The sequence below is a fragment of the Leishmania martiniquensis genome, chromosome 35 (assembly GCF_017916325.1).
Source record: "Leishmania martiniquensis isolate LSCM1 chromosome 35, whole genome shotgun sequence".
NCBI lineage: Eukaryota > Euglenozoa > Kinetoplastea > Trypanosomatida > Trypanosomatidae > Leishmania > Leishmania martiniquensis.
The window spans coordinates 1,226,096-1,243,894 of NC_090170.1; the positions used below are offsets into that span (position 1 = coordinate 1,226,096).

At 57.9% G+C, this 17,799-nt stretch overlaps 3 protein-coding genes across 3 annotated transcripts; all 3 read right to left on the reverse strand.

The window, feature by feature from the left end:
* Positions 1 to 3,300: 3,300 nt before the first annotated feature.
* On the reverse strand, positions 3,301 to 5,892 carry LSCM1_01068 (uncharacterized protein; the record flags this gene model as incomplete). The annotated part of the gene is made up of 1 exon (XM_067318694.1): positions 3,301 to 5,892. One exon carries the CDS (start codon positions 5,890 to 5,892, stop codon positions 3,301 to 3,303), a length of 2,592 nt encoding a protein of 863 aa, XP_067174799.1.
* Positions 5,893 to 7,661: 1,769 nt separating this feature from the next.
* On the reverse strand, positions 7,662 to 9,464 carry LSCM1_01069 (uncharacterized protein; the record flags this gene model as incomplete). Its single annotated transcript, XM_067318695.1, has 1 exon — positions 7,662 to 9,464. One exon carries the CDS (start codon positions 9,462 to 9,464, stop codon positions 7,662 to 7,664), a length of 1,803 nt encoding a protein of 600 aa, XP_067174800.1.
* Positions 9,465 to 12,072: 2,608 nt separating this feature from the next.
* LSCM1_01070 (uncharacterized protein) lies at positions 12,073 to 17,418 on the reverse strand (the record flags this gene model as incomplete). The annotated part of the gene is made up of 1 exon (XM_067318696.1): positions 12,073 to 17,418. One exon carries the CDS (start codon positions 17,416 to 17,418, stop codon positions 12,073 to 12,075), a length of 5,346 nt encoding a protein of 1,781 aa, XP_067174801.1.
* Between the last annotated feature and the right edge of the window lie 381 nt (positions 17,419 to 17,799).

A 17,799-nucleotide genomic window follows, 5' to 3' on the forward strand; every position in this document is an offset into this window, starting at 1 on the left:
GAATTACCTTTGCTCACATTTTTCTTAAGTGAAGACAGACAAACACGAGCACACGCACGCACGCATGCGCGTCTGCTCAACAGGAACAGACGAATAAAGGGAGGGAGAGGGAGAGAGCGAGCGAGAGAAAAGAACATAGAGAAAGGGCCGTAAAAAGGAGTGTGCGGGGTGAGTTGATGGGGGAGAGAGGGAGAGAGAGAGAGCGACAAGATCACAAGACACTCGCAGAAACACATCAAGCCTGCCAGGTAAACACAAAAAGAAGATGCCCTTGCGAGGCTGAAACAAAGAGAAGAGTGGCACCTGCGAGGGAATCTTCGGACTACCTTCTTGGGTTTCCTTCTGTGTTTCTTTTTTTTTGACATTCCGTTCACCGCGTTCGGTCTTCATCGCGTTTGTTTACTTCTTTCTCCTGTCGTACCACTTTGCTCTCCCTGTGCGTGTGCGTGCGTATGACGGCTTTTCGTCTATGTTTTCTTCGCATTTAAAATTAAGAGTCACGGCGCGCGCCTGCGCCTCTCCTCTTCCACGTTCCGCCGCACTCCTCTCGCCTGTTCTCTCCCTCTTGTAAGTCCGTCTGCTCATCACCAACCCAAACCACCGAAATTTTAACTTCAGCAACAAATGGCAGCAAAAGAAAGGAGGACAGAAGAGGGGAGGTCTTACACGCACCTAAGGATAGATGTGCGTGTGTGTGTGTGTGTGTGGGGGTCCCAATGCACTTTAGAGCACGCACATACCGTCACGGAACCACACGTACCCCTCCGCATACCTTGCAGCATTGGCGCACGCACATGCTAAGAAAAAAAAAAACAATGGCCAAAGGACAAAAAAGGTTGCGTGAATCGCTCCCGGGCAGAAATTCAATGGAGCCACTGTAACTGCCTCGTCACCTGGCATTCTGCATCTCAGCCGCCATCTTCGAGGCTGAATCTCTTCTTTACTCACAAGTCCTTACTTCTGTTCCCAATGGATGGCTTACGTGTGTGTGTGTGTCTTTTGCAAAAGCAGCAGACGGGTACACATCTGTCAGCGACACTGTATAGGTGCATGCGCTTCGATGCGCTTGCGTGGGCGAAGGCTTTCGTACAGGCAGCATCCTTCCCAGAGATGTTACGCGCCCCGGTGCACAGGTGAGCCGGCGGCGCAAAGCCATGAAATTGCTGAAGTGGTGCAGACAGACGATAAGAATGCCGGTACGTACTCTTTTCCGTTGATCATGAACGATTGAGCGACGGGAAAAAAAGCATTCGAAGAAATTAACCCTTGAAGGCTACTATTGAGTCTGGGAGTACGAAAAAAAGAGGAGGCTCCTGACTGTTCTCTCCCCGCGCACCGTTATCCCGTATATATATGTTTAGTGCAGCGCTTCATATCCACACACACACATATACATATATGTGTGTTGTGTTCTTTTTGTTTTGCTCTTCTCATCCTCAGCGAACGTTCCTCTTCGCCGTACGCAACGAGCATATCCGAAACAGCATAAACTAACACAGGAAAAAAAAGAAGTGGGGGAACAAAGATAAACTCGCGCCGGCTGCGAAAGAAGAGAAAAAAGAGAGGGAGAGGAGCATCGAACACATAAGCGACAATCAACCGAGTGGCATCGAAAAGAAAAAAGAAGCGCTAAAAAATCGACAAAAAGGCATCATCGTAGGTTTGTGTGACGTACTTTCATCGGATGCGTGCAGGGAGAGGGAAGGGCGTGTGTGTGTGTGGCATGTTTATATGCTCCCCCATCGGAGATGAGAGGGCGTGCTGTACCTTTCCTCTTTTTTTATGTTCTACCGCACAGACTCGTACACAAACATCACTCAGAGAGAGAGAAAAGGCCAAAGAGGAGTCGCAAGCAACGAAAAGCACGAAACAAAGAAACAGAAACAACAGAGAGAGAGAGACCCCAAATGAAGTAAAAGAAAGCGGGGTGGAGAAGACCAGCACACAGCACGAGCACAAAAATAAGACAACACACACACACACAGACGCACGCACGTAATCATGTAACGGAAAAGATTGGGAGAGAGGGCACCTGGAAACGTCAAAAAAAGGCATGTGGTGTTCTTCTACTGTCTTTCTTCTGCTGCTGTGTTTTTTTTGTTTGATAATAGCTCGGGGTCTCGTCTTCTCTTCAATCCGAACAACAACCGCAAAAGACACGCGCCGTTGCCATCGTTTTCTCCCTTACCTGAGATCTTTTCCTAACCATTCTCTTCACTCACAATAAACGCATCTGTCTACCTCTCTCTCTCTGTGTGGGTGTGGGTGTGCTTTTCTTGGAAGGAGCTCCTCCCGCTTACCTTTTCTATTCCTCTACTCGCCAACGGTGCCGAAGGGCAAAGACGGGAGAACACTCTTCTCGTTTTCTCCTTTACAGGAGAGAGAAGGGCGCAGAGAATGGGGACAACAGAGGGAGGACGAGAGACGAAAACGAAAGGACGAGAAAGGGCTGGGCGGGGGGAGGGGGTCAGCGAGAAAGGCACCAAGACAGAGAGCCTGAAAGAACAGAAAACGGGAAGAAGAAAAAAACGAGACATCGCAAAGAGAACACGCCCACACACAAGCCCGACGCGGGAGTCTGCGAAGAGGAACGCGTGCCAAGTCGGTCCTTCTCCATCCGTGTGTGTGTGTGTGTGTTTGCAGGTGTGTCCAGAGAGACATGCTTCTTGAGAAACACATGCCGTACAGCGAAGAAGAGCAGAAGCTATCCCCCCACTATCACCACCACCTCTTCCTCCTCCCAAGCGCACAATGGAGCAGAAAAAAGGCACAAGCAGAAAGCAAAGAGGCTCTCATTCCGACACACACTTACGGAACACACACACGCACACATTCGCGCATGCAACGACACGCACGCATGCAGAGAATCAAGCGTGCTGACGCGCGGCATCCACAGAGCAAGGAGCAAGGCAAGCTAGGGAGGAACCGAGAACGTTCAGCCAGCTGGGGGAGAGAGGAGAACGAGAAGGGGGGCTGGGGGGTAAGAGCCCCTAGCACACAATACATTCGTTGCTTGCGAGCGAAGAAGAACAGCTCCTCTCAAGCACGGAGACCAGCATACACAGAATACAACCGACTCCCACACGCAGAGAAACAGGCAGGACGGTTCTTCTCAGTTAGGGCAGTGGACGCTCACGACTGCATGTCAGTAGGCACGTACACCTATGGAACATCTGCCGGCGCGGACGCGCAGACGTGATTATGTCCGTGTGAGCCTCCTCAAGCCGTCCCCGCCACCTTCCAACAACACGAAAATCATGTCGAGGAGGGCTAAACTCGCCTCGACATGAAAGGCACGTCTTAGAAGCCGCCGTCGTCCAGACCACCACCTCGGCGACCACCACCAGGCGGACCAGAAGGACGGCTGTCTCCCCAGGAACCACCGCCACCACCACCTCGGCCGCCGCCGGAGCGCGGACCACCGCCACCGCCGCCGCCGCCACGACGACGACCACCACCCATATCGCGAGACAGCAGCGCCTCTCCCTCGACGAGCTCAGCCTCTTGCTGGAACCACTTCGGAATCTCCTGACCGTGCTCAGAAAAGTACTTGTGCAGGTCAAGCGCAAGGCGGCGGTTGTTGCGGTTGTAGAACGCAGTGGCGATACCTTTGTTACCAGCACGGCCAGTACGGCCGATGCGATGAGTGTAGTCGTCCATCTCTTGCGGTAAGTCGAACTGCACCACGTGCGCCACATCAGGGATGTCCAAACCACGCGAAGCTACATCGGTAGCGACAAGAATGGGTGTCACCTTTTGCTTGAAGTCTTCCAGGGCCGCCTCGCGATCCTGCTGACGACGGTCGCCATGAATCGTGGTGCTGCTGATGCCTTCGCGGTGCAGGCGGCGATTCACATCCTCGGCCATCTTCTTCGTCTCCACAAAGATTAGCACCATGTCGCTCATCTCGTGGCCGTAGATGATCTGAAGAAGGCGGTCCATTTTTTCGTTGTCTGGCACGTGCTCGATCGTCTGGGTGATGTTCTTCGTCGTTGACCCGACACGGCCGACGGTAAGCAAGTAGTACTTGCGGCGCAGGTAGCGCTTAGCCAGGTTGAGAATGCGCTGCGGGAAGGTGGCGCTGAACATGAAGGTTTGGCGCTCGTCGACGGTGGGCATATCGGTGTAGCGCGAGGCGACGAGCTCCTCGATCTGCTCTTCAAATCCCATCTCCAGCATGCGATCCGCCTCATCGAGAATGAGGAACTTGATAGCCGAGAAGGAGAGGTACTCCTCATTGAACATATCGCGCAGGCGGCCAGGGCAGGCGACCAGGATGTCTTGTTCGAAGCGCTGGGGGTAGCGAGTCCCACCATAAACGACATCGTAGAAGATATCTGTGTTGAAGGTGAGCTTGCGTACCTCGTCGAAAATCTGCACAGCCAGCTCGCGCGTCGGTGCCAGCACCAGCGCAAGCGGGTAACTCTTGCGCTGGCGCGCCGGCGACACGCCATGGACAAGCATGTACTGCACGACAGGAATCAGGAAGGCGGCCGTCTTACCAGAACCGGTCTGCGCACATGCCATCAGATCGCTGCCAGAGAGAGCGACAGGGATGCCGTACCGCTGGACTGGTGTCGGCCTTTTGTAGCCGCAGCGCTCAATGTTCGCGGCCAGCGCTGGCTCGACAAGTAAGTCGGCAAAGTCCTCCACAGGCTTCACATCGCGCGGCACCATCTCGACCGGAATGCTGTCGTAGTTCTCCAACGAGACGCCGCTTTGTCGGTGGCGATGCTCAAAGAGCTCCATTACCTTTGCATCGTCGTGGCAGTTGCGACGCAGATGCGGAGCACGCGTGACGCGACGGATGCCCGGCTCCGTCTGCTGGGGAGCACGCGAGGAGGCATCTTCCTCAGCGGTGGCAGGAGCCGGTATGGCCGCTTGCGGCGCACGCAAGGCAGCCGTCACTTTAGAAGCCGAGGTAGCTTCCTCTGGCGCCACCCGCACCTCAGTCGGCGCAGGCGAGGAGGCCCACACGTTTTCCTGTACAGCACTGGGCTTCTCCGCGACGTCGTCCTCGTTGTGGAAGGAGCGGAAGTCACGACGGCCGCCGCGGTCACCGCGACCGCGCGGACGGTCGTAGTCGTATTCACGGCCGTAGCCGCCACGACGACCACGACCGCCACCGCGGCGGTAAGCTTCGAAGCCGCCTTCTCCGTAGCTATCGTCCTCACCGTCGCCGCCGCGACCGCCACGGCTCGCGTAGCCGCCACGGCGATAGCCACCATCGTAGTTGTGAGAGTAGCTGGCCTCCCCACCTTCGAAGTCGTCAAAGTCACGACGGCGGTTGTCGCCGACACCCACCTCTTCCTCCGGGTCGCAGTAACGCCGGCCACCTCGACCACCACGGCTGCTGTAGCCGCCTCGGTAGCCGCCACGGCCGCCGCGGCTGTAGCCACGGTCATCCTCCCGGTTCCAGTGCTCAGAAGCTGCTTCACGGCTCTCCTGCACCGGAGCAGCGACGCCGCCTGTCTCTGTGGGAAGATTCGCCGGCGCCCTCGCCTGGGCGACCTCGGGAGCGCTGGCGGGGGCTAGTGCAGAGCTCAGAATGCGAATGTCGGCACCGGCGGCACTTGGCGAAGAACAGTTGGCGCTGTCTTCGCCTACGGCTTCACGGTTTGACCAAGAGTTGTAGGAGCCACGACCACGACCGCCACCACGACCGCCTCGGTAGCTACCGCGTCCGCCATGGTACTCACCACTGTCGTCGCAGTCGCCGCCGCCGGATGGACCAGACCGCCAGTTGTCTGATCGGTGCGCCCCGCCCCTGGGGCCGCGCCCTCCACGTGAGTATGCGCAGTGGTTGTCGCGGAAGGTGTTCACATCACTTTCCACGGTGCCATCTCCTTTATACTCTGTGTTGGACGTTTTTGCTTCGGTGATATAATCCATAAATGCGCGCGGGTTTAATCTGCACGGATGGCAATGGGCCGTATGGGTCAGCTCAAAGGTGCGGAATGCGCAGACGATGTGAGAGAAAAGGACTGCACGCGTGTGCGATGTGCGTGTAGAAGAAGGAATCGGATAGGAATTCTCTTGGTACGAAGAACTGCACATCAGAGAAAAAGGGAAGGCAGTAAATAGTAAAAAAAAAAGTGCACGCAAGGGGTAAAGCAATGGGAAAAGTGGGGGCGATTAGTCGACACGCGCAGGAGGCGGGCTCGAAGAGAAGGCGTCAAACGGGGCTTCCAGACACGGTCATCACTCGTGGACACTATTGCATGCTCCCGAGCGGGCAAAAGCGGTGCCGAGCTCGCATGAAGTCGGGCAGAGGGAGAGAGGGAGGGAGACGCCGCCGTACGCGTTTGTCAGAGCCCTCCCTTCCGCGATTGCATTTTTCCGTCCCGCTGCCACTTTCCTTCGTATCAGCGCCGCGAAAGTTCGACTTTTTTTTGAGATCGGTGCCCTCCACATCTGGGAACGCACCGCCGCGCGAGCAGCACTCGCATACTCGCCGCCTTCCCTCATCAGGGTTCTTCTGTAATCGTGTATGTGTGTACGTGTGCCGCGCTGCCCACTCTTGTGAGCTGCCCTTGTCACCTCTGCTGTTGTTGATCGGGACGACGTGTGAGTGATTCGGCGCAAAAAACGGTAATGCTTTCGCGTCGGAGGGTGCCAAAGCAGAGCCAAAAAAAAAGCGAGGGGAGGGGAACATCGTCCCTTGCTCTTTCCTCTGATCCACCTACGTCCTTTACGCACGGAAAACGCCACGAGTGGTGATGCGATTCTTTTTCTTCTTCTGCAACAGTTTTCGGTGTGAAGGAGGAGCGCCCTCACGGCGCGTCAGCTTCCATCAAAGCCCTGTTTATGTTTATTCTGTATGAATAGCTATTTCACGACGAAAAAAAAGTGAATTACCGCCCGCGCCCCACGGGGAGCCTTCAGAATGCCCTCTTCTCCCCTCCGCGCGCGCACACACAGTCACACAAGCACCGCTCAGGCAATGCGCATCTGCACTCAGAGGCACGCGTCAGTACCAACGGGGGCGTCCATCATAGCAACATTGAAAGAAGAGGGGGAGGGAAAGTGGAAGGTGAAAAGAGAGGTAGCTGCTCTCTGCGTCTGGGGCAACGATCACATCCTGGGTACGCGGCGGTGTCGATTCACTGCAGAGGTAAACATATGCACACGCCGCCTGCGACCAGAAAACACCAAAAAAAAGGTGAACGTGTTGTAAGAATCACTCCTCCTTTGGTGCATAAATCCCAACAGCCCCACAGAGAGCCCCCTTTGCGGTCCATTCGACGATCGAAGGAGTTGCGCGGCTTTCCGGTGGCAACCCTCAAGCAGAGTTCGCGTCTCTTTGCCCTCCTCGCGTGGCGTATATACGGCTCACTTCCTTTCGACTGGCGCCGCGATCTCCCATCTCTTTCCTCACACACGGCTCGCCGCGGTCGCTGCTGCTTTTCCTTTGTTTTTTTCACTCCTCCTCCCCCTCTTTCCGTTACCCCAAGCAACATCATTGGCGGCTGACAGGAAAACGCTGAATGTGCGTCTTCACAGGGAGGGTTCCTAATGGCAGTGCGAGGGAGGGCGTGACAAGAGCGGCAGCCTTGCCTCGTCGCTCACCCCACCGCCGCTTCGAGTTCGCATCTCTGAAAGCCGGAGACCCACTTCCTCCATGAGCCACAGAACGGAGAGTTGAACCCCTTCTTTCCCTATTAATTGACGACGGCAGCATCGACGTGGAGGGTGTCTAGTGTCTGCTGGAGCACAGGCAGATCTCTGTCCCATCTCTCCTCCAACGTCTCCCACCGGACGGCCAGGACTGTCTCCCCGCGCGGCAGCACATATGTACGGCAACGGTGGCCCTCCCGCGTCTCGTGAAACATGGCGCAGCGCATGCCGCTGATCTCCGTCAACGTCGTCGAGGCCGCCGACGCCCCCCTGTCGGTGAAGTGGAAGAGGACGTTGCGCACAAACTCTTCATCATCGTTAGTGGCAGCCTCCCAGGTCTTGGGCACTTCCTCAACGTACTGGATCCTCATCCGCGGCGACTCCTCGTCCTCCGCGTCGCCAAGCGGGCAGTAGAGGATGGTCGGTACATCTGTCATCCACGGCTCGTAGACGACGGCAGAGTGCGGGTGAACTGAAAAAAAGACACCTAATTTGGGCTGCACGTACACGATTGTCACAGCGTTAGTACGCGCGTGCGAGGACATCGGCAGCGGCCGCGCTGTTATCGCCTCCAGCGTGGCCTTAGCAACGGGGTTGGAGACATCGGCGGCGCCGGAGGTCGCCCACAGCGCCGCCGCCGCCGTCTTGGGCTTTTCGAGAAGAGCAGCGAAGAGCTCCCCAGAGAGGTGTATCTCGACACAGCCCTCCGACATGAACGAGGACGGTGTGAAGGCGAGGGTCAAGATAGTGTCCCCGACACTGGAATCACCGCATCCTGCTAGGGCGGTCTTGCCAGCTGGGTTTGCCAACCCGTCGATAGCTGTTCCCGATCCCTTCATGCAGTCGGTTCGCACCGTCCACTCCGACGGCACGCAGAGCTCCAGCTCGCGCCCCTCGCGTGCGCACACAACCCGATAGTAGCCTTGGTGGGTGGCCAAGGATGCACCTGGTAGGCGGGGCGAGAGCGCCAAAGAGTCGCCCCCAAGAGTGCCGAGGGGAACGTTGAATGTGGCACGCCCAATGCCCTCGATGGCATCCGAAATTGCCATCCTCTCGGCGGACGCAGTCGGCTTTGCACTGCCGCTCTTCTTCCTCCCAGTCTCGTCACTTCCTGCTGGAGCTGTCGCTGTCTGGGAGGGTGACGATGTACCGGTGAACCCAGTCAGCACCCCCAAGACGATGTAAGGGCCGTTCACCCCTGCCAGGACAGCGCAATCATCACTGACGAGAAGGTGAGAGAAGGTGCGCGGGTGATGGAACTGCCTCCTTTCCTCGCTAGCGGCGGCGGCTTTCTCGGCGCCGGCGCCCGCTGGCGGCGGGGACTCCGGTAGCTCACTCCAACCCCCCGGCTTCCCGGCAAGGCGCGCGCGCAGTAGCGGATGGTGCGCCACTACTTCGGCGAGAAAGACTTCCTCGTCCTCTCGTGTCGCAAAGGGGCCCGCTGCGCACCCGCTGTAGCTGCAGAGAAGAAAAGCAGTTGGGGTCCGGGTTGCGCCATCCGCTGCGCCACTCTTCGACCTCGCGGCGCTCCCCGCACGCACGCTTCGAGAGTGTTTTTCCACCTCCTGCATCTCGCTCGGCAGCACCAGCGGAATGGCGGCACAATGTGGAGGATAGAAGACTGGCGGTGCCACGCCCCATCCAGATGGTAGGGCTTCAGGTCGCACGAAAACTGGGAGCAGAACGCGCTTGAGCGCCTCTTCAAGCTCAGCTTGTTTGGCGTCTACTGGGGCGCGGTGCGCAGGACGACGTTTCTGTTGGCGCCGGCGTGCCGCCAGCGCCAAGAAAGCGACGAGTACGACGGCGCTGGTCACCCAGGCCCTGTGAAAGTTCAACTTCGACTCCATCGTGTAGGGTTTCTCCGCAAGGCAAGAGCGCTTCTCACAGAGCTTGTCAACGCACAAAAGTGCTAACGCCGCAGAAGGAGCTACAACGCGCACGTGATGGCTGAATCCAAGAATAGACTCGAGGGTTCAAAGAAGACGAACAAGAAAAAAAACGTAGCTCCACAACGCGCGCCGAGTATGAGGCGAGGCGAGGGATGGGCACAACGGCACTACAGGCGATGCGTTGATTACAAGACACGGGGAAGTCGATATGCCGGCGTGAGCGATAGAGACTCCAAAGGAGTCAGAAGCGGGAGAGACAAGAGCGAGACAAACAAAAAAAAAACAGCACAGAGCAGTCAAGAGTCAGAGCAGCTTCAAAGTTGCGTAGAAATGGGGCCTCGGCGCTTGTGCGTGATGGGCAGCAGGGGTCAAGCGCTCTGCACACGGTCAGACGCACACAGAGCTCCTGCCTTGACGTTGAAAGGTGTGAGAGAAGGATGCCGAACAGGGAGCACGCCGAAGGAGCGTGCCAGCCAAATAGGCAACCGGGAGAGAAAGAGAAGAGGGTGGGCGGAAGGCTTTGCCCGTTTGAAGGCTTTGGAGAGAAAAGAGCGGGTTGCACGACTAAGACAGAAAAAGACAGGAGCAAAGACACACGACCGGACCAGCAGGGCACTACTGAGCCTCGGCGCGCCGTCTACTCAAGAGACAGCGACTCGTACAGAGTGTACACGACAGAGACGCGGGAAAAGAGAAGAAAATAACCTGCTGCTCTCACGGAAAGCACACAAGGTCATACGTACACACACACACACACGCACACCTATATATATATATGTACCGCTATGAAAGACACCTGAGGGAGGGAGGAGAGAAATGGGAAAGCCTATCATGTATTCGTTTGTCGGGGGCGGTGCGCTTGCACATATGGACAGGGCTATCCGCTACGAAGGGAACGACGCCGGGCAAACACAATGAAACACGGAGCACAAAAGAGGGGAAAAAAGGGAGAGGGAGGCGAGGCAAAGGTGAGCTGTGGGAAGAAGTTGAAGAAAAAGGGGGGAAGGAGGAGCCGGAGGGCAGCGTACCACGCAAGATTAAAAAGAGCAGCGTAAAGGACAACAGGAGAAGCGTGAGATGACGTAGAAGAAAGACAAGACTCCCTCACACAGATACGCATATAGACCAACGGAAGAGGGGTTGGTGCCAGTAAAGGGAAAGGCCAGTAATGTCAGGGAGTGTTGCGTGCGGGCTGGGAGCGGGAGCGAGAGAGAGGGAGGGAGGGGGCGGGTGAAATACGGAGGGAGCTTTGGTAGAGAGGTACAGATTTATATATAGAGAGAGGGGGGATCTGACAGACAGACTCGAATGTGGAAGCGAATCAGAGAGGATTCGATTAGGCCTGTTGGAGAGGCTGAGAGAGACGTGGATGCAACATGAAAAGAAAACGAGAGAGCCGGTTCTCCCTTCTTTTTTTTCTCTCTAACCGTTGTTGGGGCTGAAGCGGGGCTGTCGTGATGTATTGCCGCTGCCGTGATAATGAACCTTCAAACGCCATCAAGAACCGCCAAACAGATAAAGAGCCGCGAAGAGAGAAGGGTGGAGGGGAGGGGGTGGGAGGAGCTTGCACCGCATCGACATGGCACTGGAGGAGACCAGCGAGCCGCAGCAAAGCAGCAGAGGTGGACGCGCTCGACCAGCAGCTGCTGATTGTCATATGGAGAAGCTGGCGAGTAGTCACATGAAAGCGTGAACTGCCTCTAATTTTTTTTCGAACAATTGTAATCAGACAAACAACTTCACATACTGAATACCACCCCCTGCCGCACAAGAGCGCGAGCACGATGACCTCCTTCGCACAGCCTTTCAAGCGAAGGAGGCGTCTCCTCTTTCTCTCCCCATTCTTGCATATGGATGGGTACGTATATCTGTGCGTTTGTGTTTGTCTACAAAACCCTCGATCTTCTCCCGTCACACATCGCATCCCCATCGACTTCAGGTCCGGTATCGTATCGCGGCATGGAAGACAAGAGCAAAGAGAAGAGGCAGTGACCGTTCGTCTGAGTGATGTGCAGCGCACAAGACTTGGGGAGAGAAGAGAGTGGGAAATTCTCAGTGACAATGGAAAAGAAATGGCAAACGTTGCAGCATGAGCGAGAAGGTCACGCAGCAATGAGAAAGAAGTAAAGTAAAGAGACGTAGAGAGAGCGTGGTAGGAGGCTATACATCATGTACGAAAAAAAAGGCGTGGTCATTTATAAGAAATGAAGCAAAGGTCTACGCGCCTGCGAAAAAGACGCAGAGTCAGCGAGTTGATGCGGTGGCTTGTACGCATGATCATGTGCACTGGCATATTGGAATGTAGGCATACACACACACACACACACACTTGAGTCTCCAGCTGTGCATGGGGCGTACAAGGAAGGGGGAAGCATGGTGAAGGTGCCGCGATAGCCAACATGAAATAAACACGACGGGCACAGCGGAACATCAGCGGTGAAGCTGAGACAGCCGACGCGAATCCAGTAGAGCTGATCTCTTGGAGTGAGAAGAAATGCACCCCCGTGAAATTGAGCGCTAACGTACTTATGGATCTTTGGATGAGCCCAACGCACATGTACAGCAGTTACGCTTCGTACCAGCGGCGCGGTCGCCGGAGACGCTTACGGAGCTCAATGGAGTACATCTCCAACGTTGACCTCCCTTCACACTCATTGCTGTAGGCCAACATAGGCGGTGGGTGCGTAGTGTTCGAAGAGACAAAGGATTGGGTCCCCTCGGCGATGCCATGAAGCAGACAAGACGCGGAGGCGCCAGCTACAGCTGATGACGACGTGCGCTCTCCAACGCCGCCGCACTCGGCAGCCTTCTTGGAAAATCGAGGCGCGCTCGTACGGCTATGATGTCCGGGTGCCGATCGGTGCCTCGGCGGTACTCGTGAAGGATTTCCATACCGCGGCATCGCAAAGAGGGCAACGGAATTCCGTTTTATCCTCTCGCCCTCTCGCTGCGATTGGAGCAGCTGTGTCTGCTGTGGTGGACGTGCCGCGGGCTCCTGGTCCGCATCAAGAGCGGGGGCGGCCATCGCACTTCCTGAGATGTGCAATCCTTCTGCGGCTACAATGGCCACATTGTCGGAGAACGACCCAGTTGCGGTCTCGCAGGGGTTGATGACTGCCGAGTCTTCCTTGAAGCCCAAGGAAATGATGCTGCCGCTCCTCTCTGCCTCCATCGCTACGGAATCGCCTCGGGTGCTCATCAAAGTTGGCATATTCGCTGTCCGGCTCAGCGCACTCCACCCGGAGGCCGCATCGGTTTGGGAGGCCGCAGCTTGCGTCGCTGCTAGTGCTACGGTGGAGGCAACAGCAGGTCGCACTGCTGGGCAGGGAACACCACTGGCAGAGCCCAAAAGAGGGGGCTGCCCTGTTACATCGACACTGTGCCACTTGCTCTCCTCCACGTGCACCAGCGTGTTGTGCGAGCCCGGGTGCACGGGCGCGTCTGGCTTCATGCCCCGCGACGCGCGCAGCGCTATCAGGTGGCGCTTCTGCCACTCCACAATGTGGACATGAGCGCTCTCATTGCCCCCAGAGGTGGGCCGCGTCCTCCACGTAGCAGAAGGGGCGCCGCAAGGGCTTTCATCTGCCTCGAGGGGATTGCCGGCAGGCGATGAGACGCTGTAATGTGAGGGCGGTACTCGACCCCGACGTGCGTCCTCGGTAGGCGGGTATTGCTCCGAGGATGACGGCGACGGAGAGCGCATGTAAGGGTTGATGCGCGGCGGCCTCGTACCGCTGCTGCTCTGTCGTATCGGCCGCTGCAAGAAGCCCTTCAGCTCCACTGCCGCGCGGTCGTGCCTGGCCGCCATGGCAACCTCCGGGATCGAGCATCTGGAGAGGCTTCTAGAGATTTCGTTGCTATGGCCTAACAGTGTCGGCAAGCTAAAGCTGACCGGTAGCGGTCGTGCACTGGAGACAGTAGCCGGCGTGCAATCCTCCTCTTGTCCTTCTTTCGACTGCGACGCCAAGACCCCCAGCCCCTCTGTCGCAGTCGCCTCCTCGTTAGCGGTGATGTGCGTGCAGCAGCACGGCGGCGGCGTCCCCGCGAGGAAATGGGCGGCGCTGCCGTCGGTCAAACCGTCATAGCGCGGCAGCGGGGGAAGGCTGAAGATGTTGTGGAGGGGCAGCGTGCTAGCGGCCTCGGTCTTTTTCTTCTCCAGCACCCCACTGAGGATCGGCTCTTGCGCTAGTGCTCCGCTGTCGTGCCCCCACACCATCAGTGGCGATCCAGCACGATCGGGTCGAGGAGGCGGCCGCGCGGCCGACAAAGAGGCAATCTTTTCGCCCGACATGCTGTCAAGGAACCAAACCTTGTGGTCGTAGCCAGAGCTCGCTAGTACGCCACGATCGTCCATCCACCGCACGCACAGTACGCCGCACCGCTCGAGTCCACGCTGTGTCACTGACGATATACTGCCGCGATTCGTGGAAGGGGGGTGGGCCTCACCACCTCGCTCTCTAGTCGACCTATCGTTCACATGTACTTGCAGCGACCACACCAGTGTGGGGAAGGCTAGGGCACTGTCGGCATCCATTCCGCTGGCTTCCATCGCGGAAGAGAGCGAAAATGTCGGGCGGCTTGTGTGAGTGCAACGAGGCAACTTGAAGGCTTGGAGAAGAGGGCACATGCGGTAGGTGTGCACAACCCCGTCAGAGTCGCCGAGGAAGAGGTGGTGCTGGCGCCCGTCGTAGGCTGCGGAGGTGAACTCGACGGATGCGATCGGAATCGGCGCAGCCACTGCGGTCGCACTGTACTCCTCACCAGCCTTGGCGTTTCGCAGCGGACCATTGGCCGCCTTCCGCACCCGCGCATGGCACTTCAAGGCGGATCTGGGCTCAACCGGATCCTCTCTCTGCTCGTCAGAGGTCCCCTGGACGCCTGGCTCAATGCGCTGCGAACTTGAAAACCCACGCGGCGATGCGCGCAGCGTCGACGTTGCTGGTCGAGACCCGATGCCTCCAGAGCTGGGGCGAGAGATGCGCGCAATGGTAGGTAGCATGGCCCGGTATCGAGGAGTGTCGCAAGAAGCCGAGTGTAAAACGTCGTGGCAACCACTTGCCCTCACCGCAGCCGTGCGAGCAAATTGCGAGGCCGCGGCGGGCTGCATCGGTCGCCGTCCTCGCGTCATACCCGCGCTGCCCAGATGGGCCCTTTCCATGGCCTCCATCGACGCACGCTCTGCCTCGACCGTGGCGACTGTGACCAGCTCAGGGGCGGGATGTTGAGGATGGCAGAAAACGCTAATTAGCTGAAACCGCTCCTTCGCAGGAGCGCAAGACCAGCATCGGCAGACACCACCGGCGTGCACCGTCACCAACGCCGGCGCATCGGCGAGAAACACAATGTCTACGAGGGCACCGTACTCGGCGAGCTTCTTCGTGACCGGGGCGTCCATCCACGCCTGCATGTCGTACATGTACACGGTGCGCTGAGCGTCCGTTACCGCGGTAAGCCCCAGGTCTTCCGACACGCGGAGATGCGTCAGGGGTGAGGTGGAGACGGAAATGGTAATGGAAAAGAGCACCTTTTGTTCGTCCTCTTCCGATCGCACAAGCAGCGCCCCCATGGACGTGATGGCAATCCACGTACGCGATATCGACGAGTAGTGCATCTGCTCGACGAGCGCCGGCCCGCCTGACCCGACGCCGCAGCCGGGGGACCTTCCACGCCACCAGACTGGGGCCCTTACGGGTGTGCATTTCGAGGCATCCGACGCGAGATACTGAGTCGTGTACGACACCACTCTTCCGTCGCTCAGTGACACAAACAAGCGGCTGCCGAGCTCGTCAAGGCACATGGCTTTGATATCGCTGCCGGCTTGTAATGCGCCCGGGTTCTCCACCTGACCGAGAACACGGCGACGGTATCCGTCTACGCCATCCCACACGCTGAGGCACGTAGCACCCTGTACCAGAAACGTACAGGTCCGAATGTCGTACAAGAGGTCGTAGCACGCCTCCTCCGCGTCGCATACGAGCAGGTTGGCGCGGTCGCGCAACCCCCAGCAGACGATCGAGTTGACGAACCCGCAGAGCATCTCTTGGGACGGCTCGCAATAGGTCAAGCTGTGGCACTGGAGGCCGCCCACCTGATGTGGCTGACCCACGCCTGCTGGCAGCAAGGCGAGTAGTCCGAGGTTGAGAAAGAGCCCGGCGAGATTGCCAGCGAGCAGCCCACTGTTGGTGTTGGCCGCAGTACGTGTTTTCGTGAACGACGCCTTCGCCTCATCTGCCGTCACAGCACGAAGAGACCCCCCATGCCGGCGCGGGATGCGATTGCTCCGGAGCGACTGCACACACCGCTGCGACGATGCATCCCATACTTTCAAGACGCCCTGGCTGTCGGCGCTCACCAGCAGGTCCGCTGGCGCGACGTAAACAAGCGCGATGATGACTGCTTCGTGTTCGCCGTGCCCGGTGACGATGAACGGGGAGCCGGGCAGAGAGCCGTGCGCATTCGCTTCCCAACAAAGCAGCTGCCGCCTACATGACGTCGCTGCCACAACCCAGTCGTGCTCTGGGATGTACACAAGCGTGGTCAAGTGCTCATTCACAACTCGACCCACCTCCGATGACTGCCCCGTGTGGAGAGAGGTGACGACGAGCCGTCCATCGAAGCCCAGGGAGTAGAGGTGCGCCCCATACACACAGAAGTCAACCAAGCCACCGGTTTCGATCGAGTGCAGGTGGGAATACGTCTGCGCCACCGTAAACTCCATTCCGCCGCTACGCCCCTGAGGTGCAGTGATGCGCAGCACCTGCCCTTGGCTGTTGCCGACGAAGACTGTCTCTGCGTACTCGGCGTAGGTGGGCGACTCGTGCGGCATCGCGTAGATGCGACGAACTAAACCTTCCAACAGTAGCGGTGTCACTGCCACCGTCACGATGGTGTGCGAGATTAGCGAAAACCAACCACGCAACAGTCGATCGTCCGCAGAGTAGCAAACGAACAAGTCGCACGCAGCCAGGTACGACACGGCGGTGGGGCTTACTCCTGGGAGCAGCTCCGGTGGTGCCGAGTAGACGCGCTCGAGAGTATCCTTCGAATAAAAGATACACGGGCAGCTGCGGGTGCAAGCGAAGAAGAGCGACTTGTGCCCGGGAAGGCCGTCGATAAAGCGAACAAGCGCGAGATCCTCGTCCTCGCAAATGACCGCGGCCGCCTGCCCGCCTCCTGTAGCGCTCTCATCACCCCTAACAGCAGCCGCAGACTTAGGGAAGCCCTGTACGTCGCGGTAGTAGCGCCTGTATATGCGTAACGCGGGGGGAAGGCGCTCCTGTGGCTTTCGCTGCTGTTGCGGCTGCTTTGATAAGCCACGCAGTTGTCTCGAGAAGGTTAGATAATTAAACGTATCGCTTCGAAGCCTCGTAGCGGTTGCGTCGCTGGTGGCCTCGGCGACCAGGTAGTTCACTAAATTATCCCAGGTGACCCGCTGCTCATTGTGGATGTCGACGCGGTTAAAAAGTTGTTTGATGGGATCGACAGAGCGCATTGTGACGCCAGCGAGCTCCTGCCGACTGCGGATCCGACGAGCGCGCTCCGCCTCCCGATTCGTACCCGTGCCATCAGAGGCACCATAGGTGGATATTCCTGGGGTGCTGGCGCGCGCTTCCGAAAGACGCGCCGGTGTGATGGCGGCTTCGAAGCGCGACGAGGCGGGGGTGTCATAGTGAGGCGGAGTTGTTCGCTCCAGGGTAGAGCACCTGGGTTGCTGAGTTGCAGAAGGGTCGGGAGGTGGTCTCACTAGCTGTTCGAGCAGCCGCCGAAAATCTGCGTAGGAGGCCCCTTGTGGAAATGCAGCCCACTCTCGCTGAAGGGTAGAAAGAACCGCTTCGCTTCCAAGCAAGATAGACAGCTGCGGCACTGTGACAGCCTCCGACGCGCGCATCCGGAGAGGAGTCCCCTTCGTCATTGGGGCAGGCACCAAAGACAACGCGTAAGTCAACAAGTTTGCCGCGCGCATGTGAAGATAAGCAGAAAGGCAATAGGGAGAGGGAGGCACGATGGATGGATGGGTAAGTGTGGACAGAGGTGCGAAAGTTCATGTCGATTGCCAGGGCACAGACGCCATCACACATTAAAAGATCAGGACAAGGGTGACAGAAAGTCTCAACGGCACAAGAGGTTCAGTCCCCTCCAGCGCGTGCACACACACAATCACACCCCGCGGCAGAGCAGCGCATGCCATCAGGCTCCAGAGCTGCAAGCAGGGGAAGGGAGAGAGAGTGAAACGTGTCCGCTGCACTCGCGCTCTCGTTGCTATACAACTGCCCCCCTCCTCCGGGTAGCTGAG